Source organism: Condylura cristata, unplaced genomic scaffold, assembly GCF_000260355.1.
Source record: "Condylura cristata isolate star-nosed mole 26May11 unplaced genomic scaffold, ConCri1.0 scaffold00028, whole genome shotgun sequence".
NCBI lineage: Eukaryota > Metazoa > Chordata > Mammalia > Eulipotyphla > Talpidae > Condylura > Condylura cristata.
This window is the reverse complement of record NW_004567129.1, coordinates 6,435,189-6,444,613: the sequence shown is the minus strand read 5'-3', so window position 1 is coordinate 6,444,613 and position 9,425 is coordinate 6,435,189. Positions and strand designations below refer to the sequence as shown.

At 44.3% G+C, this 9,425-nt stretch overlaps 1 protein-coding gene across 1 annotated transcript in view; it reads left to right on the top strand.

Annotated features, from left to right (window-relative positions):
• Positions 1–1,881: 1,881 nt before the first annotated feature.
• BCO1 (beta-carotene oxygenase 1) overlaps positions 1,882–9,425 on the top strand; it is a 34,737-nt gene continuing 27,193 nt past the window's right edge. The window contains exons 1-2 of the mRNA XM_004690160.1: positions 1,882–1,945; positions 6,707–6,835. Of these exons, the coding sequence (XP_004690217.1) occupies positions 1,882–1,945; positions 6,707–6,835 (193 nt within the window). The remainder of the gene's footprint in view (positions 1,946–6,706; positions 6,836–9,425) is intronic.

Genomic DNA, 9,425 nt, shown 5'->3' with positions numbered 1-9,425 from the left:
CAAGTAGTGGAAGTATTTGGTGTCTGCACTGAGCAGTTGGGCACTACTGGCTACAGGTGTCTGTGGAACCCTGAAATGTGGCTGGTATGCAGGAGGAATTTGATGTCATTGCAATTGGTTTATGTTTCAATTTAAATAACCATATATGATTAGTGGCTACTGTGATGGATTAATGATTAATGATGATTAATGCTCACATTAATGACCTCTTTGAATGTGGTCTTTTGCTTGGGACACCATTGCCTTCAGCATAAAGCCTAATGATGGGCGCTCCTCTGTGCCTCACTTTCCTTATCTGTCAAATGGGGCTAAGCACCTAGACTCTGGGTGATGATGAAGAGGATGTGAATTCAACCCCCTGGGGATGACTGTGAAGTTGGGGCACTCTGGCCCAGAGGGGCTTCCAAGGACTCCCAGAAGATGCGGTAGATGAGATGTATGCCTATCTTTGGGGTTTCAGGGGCTATCCCACTACTTTCAGCCCAAGCTTCCTCTGTGAACTCTTTGCACCGTTGTGATGTTGTCACGGACTAAACTGTGTCCCATCATCATGTGGGTGGGTCTCTCTCAATCAGTTGAAGACCTTAATAGAACAAAGACTGACATCCTGTGAACAAGAGGGTATCAATGGACTAAAGTTGCAATTCTCCCCTGGATATCCAGCTTACCATGCTACTCTGCAGATTCTGTATCTACCAACCTTTTACAATGTTGTGTGAGCCAACTCTTTAAAATAAATCTGTGTGGTAACCATGTTTTAAGATACTGAGGACTGGGCTCCACCTTCAGAGATTCTTTCAATCCATGGATGTGGAATGGGCCCTTCCCTGGTTTTTTAAAATCTGTCAACCATAATGTGGCCAGGGGTGGAAGCTCTGAATGCCAAGGATGCTGAAGCCATCCCCACCCAAACCTCTCAACCATGTCCAATTGCTGCCTCAGTTGATGCTGGATGCCTCTTACTCTACCGAGAGGGAATGGCTACTGCTTTCTTGAAGCAACACGAGTTCCCATGAATTTACTAAGTCCTCATCCCATGTTCCTCACTACTTAAATAGGATTTTAGGCCATGGCGTCAAATGGAGTCAGATTCAAGCATCATTGCTCCCTCTTGATGGGCCAGGAAATGGAGCTGAATTTTAAAGTTTCACTTTTTCTCATAGCTCCTTAGTAGGGCATTTTGTTCCCCTGGATTTATTGTTTAAATAGGTTACACAAAACATTTTGTCTTCTCAAAAAATATATATAATAAATTTCATCACTCTTTATGTGTGATTGTCAAGGAGAAGGAACTTCAGAGACCTTTAGTCAGAGCAAAACAGCAAGCCATAACCAGGTCTGCAGAGGAAGCCCAGATGATGTGCAGCAGCAATTCAGCTGATGACGTGCTTTGGGCTCCCCTGATGCCAGCTGTCGGGCCTTACAGCCTCTCTTCTTACCCTGATCCTAAACCCCCCACCTTGGCTTGGATCATTTCAGAAAACATCTAAGGCAAATGCACCACTAAATCATCTGGCCAGTTTAAACTCAGAAACCTGCTTTTTTGGGAGGAGTGTGGAAAGGAGGGTAAAGCCAAAAGTGAAACACGAATGGCAGAATTGGGAGTACAATAAGAGGGTTAAAGATTAACTAGGACCCAGGGCTAGGGGAAGTGGCCTTTGACCATCACGGCTTTCCCCCTATATGCCAAGATATACCAGGCCCTCAGAGAGGAAAGTTCAGAGCCAACCAAGTGGGGGAAGAAACCAACTGGAGAATCAAACAGGATCCCAAGGGAGGTGATATCAGAGAAAGAGGCTGCAGGAGAACAGGAAAGGAAGAAAAACAGGACAGAGGAGAACCATTCACTGTCAATATCACGTTCACTCATTGCCTCTTGGGATGGATGTGCTATTTGGCAAAAATATGAAAGAATACAAGGAAGCTGTGACAGCCGAAGTGAGAGGTGAAGTGTTTAAATCACTGGCTCTTCTCAGTTGTATTTTTTTCTCTGTTTTTGAAAGTAATACTGTAATTTATTTTTGGTGAATCTGGAAAGCTGTGTGTGTGTGTGTGTGCGCGTGTGTGCGTGTGCGTGCGTGTGCGTGTGCGTGCCGGGGGATGACTCAATCCAGACACATTCTCTAAAAACCTCACTGTGCTTTTTGTGCACAAAAATTCCATTTCCATTGAGTTGTTTCCATTGTTTCCAGAAGAAATGCCTGAGAAATGCTGCAGCTGGCCTGTATGCTCTGAGATGATTCCACCGAAGGATGCCAGCTCACACATGTGGTCTGTGGGTACCAACGTGTGCATCCTAAATTAACTTCAAAATGATACGAGACAGGCATGTGAGCTCTACTGCAGAATGGGAAAACATGCAGAAGCCAGTGTGACCTTCTTTCGGGTGCTCACAGGGTGGTTCCAGCACCGTGCAGACCTGCAGAGCCTCAGCAACATCCCTCACGGGGCTTTGGGTCTCATTTTCTTCATCTGTTATTTCTCTGGTTCTCACCCCCAATTCTGTGTGCCCAGACTTGCCTGGATCATCCTGTTTAGATTATAAAGAATGGTGGCTGTTTGTGAATCTTGGGCTCACTGGGTGACTCTGTCTGGCTGGTCTGAGCAGGTCAGCTGGGCCTCGCAGGTGTTGTCATCTTCAGGTGGATGGATGGAATGTTTTTCACTAGCAGAAGACAACAGCAAGAGCCCCATGAGGAAAGTCATACTGGGGCTCTTATTCATTTATTTAATTTTTTTGGTATGTAGAACTGGGGTGCAGGCCACAAGTATGAGGAGTGAGAGATTCACCAGAGACAGAGTGGGTACCAGAACAGGTGAATGTACTGAAATACGCTGCTGAAGGGAGCAGCGGACAAGTCAGGAGGGGTTTTCTGCACCATGTGTGTCAGCTCCCTCGCCAGGGATGGACCCAAACTGCAGCGGTGATAGTGCTGAGATGTAACCTCTAGGTCACCAGGGAGGCTTTGCGTACTGGAGCTTATTGACTGAGGAATTGCCTTGCAATGCTTTTAAAGAAAAGTAGCTTTTATGTATATATTTTTTTTGATTGGAGAGGTAATGTACAGTTGTGTGTATGTGTGTAGAGTTGTGTGTAACTTGAAAGACAAATGAAAACATAAAGAAATTAAAATCAGCTGTATTTCCATTTCTTAAAAACTATTAATATTTTGTGAGTAATTTAAGTTTTTAAAAGGTAGTACACATATTACTATATTTATAATTTATTAATTTATTTTATAATATATTTTTCTTTTATTTAAATTAATATAATAGTTTATTTTTACATCATTTTGTGCCTTTTGCCGTCGCAGTTGTAATCCCCGTGGGCTTCCCATCACCAAATCACCCACATGCCATCACCATAGTCCAGTGCACTTCCCTCTCCCCACCATTTTTGATCCCACTCCCCACTCCACCCCTGTAAAATGTCTCTGGTATAATATAATAGTTTTGTATTTATTTTTAATATTTACTATATTTAAAAATAATATTTATAACATTTTTCCATAAAACAAGGTATATTTTTTAAGTGTTACAGAAGAGGTCAGCTAGCTTTCCTTTTATGTTCTGGAATGCCCTCAACATTTTGCCATTATCCCTCCCTCTACACCTCATGTTTAATGACTACCTGGAAATTCTTGGAAAGTCGATAAACAAGAATCCTAGAATTTGGGGAACTGAGTGGATCTCTAAGATCCTCTAACTCAGCTGTTCTCAAAAAATAGCCCCCAGGCCTACAGCATCCACACTGCCTGGCACTTGTTAGCATCATGGGTTCCTGGGTCCACACATACCACCTAATCAAATACTTGGTGAGGGACAGCTGGAGCCCAGAAATCTGCTTTCACTCTAGCTGATTCCACTCACCCCTGTAAATCATGTCTCTCTACTAGATGGATGTAACACTGATCATCAGAGAGGGGCAGTGACGTGCCCAAAGCCAGGTGGCCAGTATACAATAGCCTCTGATCTCAGCCTCAGCCTCCAGCCCAGGGTCAAGTCCACTGAGTTGGTTAGGGTCCACTGGATAATGGCTAAATCAAAGGTTGTGTCTGCGTGGAGTTGTTTGTCCAGGGGCCTGGCTTTGTGCATGATTGTCTCTGAGACTTCCTTGGTCAGTTACTTAGGTACTTCCTGCCTCAGTTTCCTCTTTTGTCAAATAAAGTGCACCTATACATAGAATTGTGTAGATGATTTAATCGACCCCCAACACCTGCTGCATAGTTGCACAATACATATAATTCTTTCTAGGACTTTCTCTACCTTCTCAGATTCCTTGACCTGCTCTGCCTCAGCCTGCTCTTCCTGCTGTGTCTGGGGGCTCTGAGTAGAACCACCACCCCCTTAGTTGCTCCAGGTGAGAGACACACTAGCATTTCTTGAGTGCTTCCTGCTCTTCACCCATATTTAGTCAAACTCCCAAGTCCGATCCATGTCTTTGGGCTTCATCATTTCCCTCTGTCTCAACTGCTGAGTTTCTCTCTGGTCTACCTGCCTTCTCTTGGCTCCTTTCTGGCCCACCCTCCACTCTACCTACCATCAGAGACAAATGGCTAGAAACCAATCCAGGCACATTCCACCCAAAAGAGGCAGCAAACTTTCGAGGTAGAAAGTAGATTTGTGGTTTCTGGGGACTGGGGTGAGGAATGTGTGGTAACTGACAATGGGTACTGCTTTCTGGGGTGATGTAAATTCTAGAATTATTTAGAGGTGGTGGTCATTCAATATTCTGAACTTCAAAATGATATAAAATGATAATTAAAAATGATAGATTTTGTGTTATGTGAATTTTATTACAATAAAAAATTGCAAGGACCAAACCTGATGCCATCATTCCCTGTTTTGTCAGTAGTGTGAGCATCAAGTCAATGCCCTTAGGGTGTCATCATTGACCTGTCACTGGTGCCTGGGAACTCAGTTAGGACTTGTTTGCATGAAAATTACAATCTTGTCTTCACTAAGCAGCTTGTAACATTTCCTGGTCTTCTATCCCTTGGACCTCCTGCTGCCAGTGATACCCATTTAGATATGAGTAGTTTTATTTGTTACCCCAACAAGCCTATCTCTAGAGCAGTGCTGTCCAACAGAAATATAATATATGCCATGGTGTCATGCTTCATCTTCTATCAGCTCATTCAAAAAAAGTAAAAAGAAACAGGTGAAACTAAATGTAACAGTATATTTAACCCAACAGATCCAAAATAGTATGAGTCCAACATTTAATCGATATTGTAAAAATTGCTAATGAAATCTTTTACCTTTTTCTCCATGTTAAATCTTTGAAATCTGGGGTGTAGTTCACACTTACAGTCCATCTCAGAGCTGGTGGCCACCATATCACCGAGCAGGGCTTTAGAATGTTCTTTCCTCAGGTTTTTGTCAGGAAAATTCTCATTCCCTCTCAGGCTCAGCAGCTTGTCTCCTAACCCCCACCCCAGGAAGGAATCCTTACCCTCCTGTCTTCACTCCACTCCAGAGGGAGTCTCTGTTCCACACAGCATCCTCCCTGAGGTTCCTTTCTTACATGTCTTAGTATCTTTCATTTAATTTTGCTTTGTTTTCATTCCCCTTTATCCCTCTACCTTTTTTTAACCTCAGAAACCTCATTTCATTTATTAGCATCTGCTAAATTCTATTTTGCTTCATCAGTTCATCTGCTATGACTCCTCATTTTAATCATATATATGTATATATGAAAATGCTCAATATTTATCTTTGTCTTTCTGACATGCTTCCTTCCACATCAGCCCCTGGATTCCTTCCCTGTTGCTTCGAATGGCAATATTTCATCTGCCCTATGGCCAAATATCAGTGGTATTCCATGTGTGGCTAGACTGTGTTCTCTTGATTCAGTCCTCTATCCGCGGACATGTAGGTTGTTTCCATGTCCTTGCTACTGTGAACAATGCTGCAGTGAACACTGTGGACTATATAATTTTTTTACTTCATGGTTTCATGTTCTTTGGGTCGCTGCCCAAGGGTGGGATTGCTGGGCCACACAGGTTTTCCATTTTTAGTTTTTTTTTTTAAATTTTATAACAGTTTATTTTTACATCATTTTGTACATTTTTTTTCCATCTCAATTGTAATCCCCGCGGCCCATCACCAAGTCACCCGTGTGCCATCACCTAATCCCATGCACTTCCTTCCCCACCCCCCTGTTTTTGATCCCATTCCCCACTCCACCCCCGCAAAATGTCTCTGGTTGTTCATTATTTTTGTTATTTTCTCGCCTGGTCCATTATACTCCTGCTATGAGTGAAACCATCCGGTATTTTTCTTTCTCTTTCTGGCTTACCTCACTAAGCATGACCATTTTTAGTTTTTTAAGGAAAATTCAGGTCACTTCCCAAAATGGCTGCTGCAGTTTACATTCTCCTCACCTGTGTCATAGGGCTCCTCTTTCTCCACATCTTCTCCAATGCTTGGAGCTCACTGTGTATTTTGAGTGACTGTTGGCTCCTGTTTTGTCTCTCAATGGACAGTGAATATACCTGAGGGCAGGGGTGATGTCTATTTATCTTGTTGTCCTCAGTGTGAGCAAATGTCAGGTGCATTATACACTTCCCAGAAATGACAGCTGAGTAAATGGAAGCCTTGAGCAGTACTGAAATATACAACATCACTCCTCCCTTAGCCCTTTTCTTATAGCAACTTGATATAGATGTGGAACCTGGAAAGTCACCATTTCTTCTCTTAACAGGCAACATTCCATCATGGCTTCAAGGAAGGCTGTTGCGCAACGGGCCTGGGATGCACACGGTGGGCGAGACCAGGTACAACCACTGGTTTGATGGCCTGGCCCTGCTCCACTGCTTTGTAATCAAATCCGGTAAGAGTCCTAAGGTAGCCCTACTGCTGTGACAAACTTAGTGGCTTAAAACAACACAAATGTATTCTCTTATAGTTCTGGAAGCTGGAAGCCTAAAACTGGGTCTGGTCGGACATCAAAGTCTGAACAGGGCTATGTTTCTTCTGGAGGCTCCGGGAGAGAATCCATTTCCTTGCCTTTTCTTGCTTCCAGATGTCATCTGCATTCCTTCGCCTGAGGTGCCCACTCTTTATTCTTCCTCCCTCTTACTCCTCCCCCCTCCTACTCCCCCTGTCTTTTCCATCATCACTTCTTCAGTGACTCTCATTTCCTGCCTCCCTCTTACAAGGACTTTGTGATGCCCTGGGGCCCACCCAGAGAACCTAGGATCATACATCTTCTCAAAATCCTTCATTTAATCACATCTCTTTTGTCCCATAAATAACCATATTCACAGTTTCCAGGAGTTGGAATTATTCACCACAAGCACAAAGCAATCTGGAAAGGTAGCCAACGTTCTTCTCCAGAGTTTAACTTGCAAAATACTGCATATTCACAATAAGATGGGCAAAAGCTGGTGGAAGGTTGCAGGCTTCAGAGTCAGGTGCACATCAAACCAAACTAGGAAGAGTGGAGCACTGGCAGGACCAGTGCTTGCTGCCACGGGCACCATGAAGCCCAGGCAAGAGTTCAGCATCTCTCCCAACGTGGACACTCAAATGGCTGAGCTGAGGACAGAAAGTAGCAAGTGCCCATAACAGGTAGAAGGTGGAGTTATAAACCTGTGTTGGACATCAAGCTGGTTTATGCTACAACAGCAAGAGCAAAACTCTCAGAGGGCCATAGAGAGCATCATCAGGTTGAGGGTCACATCATGGGAAAATTCGTGTCCAAAAGCCTCAGCTTGGTGACACTTGTCTCTAACCCCCATATTCCAGTATGATTAAACTGTGGTGAGTTTACCTCCCTCAGCCTCTATCGCCTCCTCAGTAAAAACAGCTTGATAGTCTCCCATGAGAGCTGCAGGGGTGACTCCCAAGTACTCTGTAGCAAGGGCTCAGGGGATTAAAAGCCACCATCGCTGTTGCTGAGTTTGAATTCCTGCTCCACCATCCTCAGCTGTGTGACCCTCACTAAGTTACTGACCCTCTCTGAGCCTCCATCTCCCCACCTGTAAAATGGAGCTTCTAGTAGCATAGCTCATAGAGTTGCTGTGGAATTGAGAGGAATTAATGTATCCAGAGCTTTGTATAATGTATACCACATGAAAAATGCTCAGAAAGCACTAGCTATTATTCTCAAGGGATTTACTTCTTTCTAGCCAGACAGCAATTATTTTTTTGCTTGCAGACTCCCTGCTAGCAACTAGCTCTAATGTCTCCTGAGTAGAGACTCTGCCACTGAGCAAATGGCTCTAAACAGAAGTTACCAGTGGTTCTTGGGGGAAATAAATGCTTTTCTGGATGAGGTAGCAGGACCAGTGGGCTCTTTTTGGAAATACCAGCTTCATCAGCTGCCAGGTTTATTATGATGCTTCCTTCATTTCCAGTGCTCACGTTAAGGGGAGCAGGAGCAGTTGTCTTTGCAGAGGCAGACAGAAACTTGAGGGAGGGTGAAGAACTCAGGTTAGGACCTGAGCCCACCTATCTGGAGTAAAGTCTGCACCTGTCCCCTCTCTTCCCCCCAACACGCACACACACACACACACACACACACACAGAGACCAACTGGCAGGTTGCTGAGGTGACTTCTCATAGCTTATGGAGTGGGGATTTCCACATTCTTCCATGAAGGACAAGCAGGGGATGACTGATTGAGCATCACCCACCAAAATTCTTGATGAGCCAAAGAGGCAAGTGACGAAAGTTATTCCACATGGTTTAGAGTTTCTAAAATGTTCTAGTAAATTTTCATACTAAAAAAAAAAGCATTGTTACAGATAAGTAGCTACTTGTATTCTTTATGAATTGGTATGAACACAAGAAGAGAGGCTCAGGAAGACAGCAGTGGCTGTGCCCATAGGCACTGGAACAGAAGAGCACCCTGGGCTATGTGAATAACAGCAGGGGTCAGGAGGTAGATGGCAGGAGCAGGGCTTTGGCCACAGCCTTTGTGGGGTTTCCAAGGGCAAGTCAGGTGACCAACTTAGGACTGGCTGGTTCAAATGATTCTGGTGGTAGGCTTTGGGCAGAAGGGTTATCAGAGTTGTCGCTCCAGGCCCTGGGATGATGAGGGCAGAGGGATGCTGCCCCTGGGGTGTACAGCTCAGACACAGAAAGTTGCTCTGGATTGGTTTATTGGCATATTAAAGACAGGCTGGTCCTTCTCAGCCTCTAACTGGCTGGCTGGTTCAGGGAAGGACAGCCTCTCCCCAGCCAGAATGGCTTTCTAAGATGTTAAAGCATCATGATAAACAAAATTAAAAATAAATACAGTGCAGTAGCATGAGAGAGGTAGTTCTATTTGCAATCTGGAACTGGCTGGAAAGCAGGCAGTAAGGAGAATACACCCATTTACTTGCCCTTCCCTTATCTTGCCCTTGAACCCGGCATGAGTCGAGGGGCAGCCCACTTTGTGCTGAACTCTCCAGCAGATCACTTGCCCAGAGCAT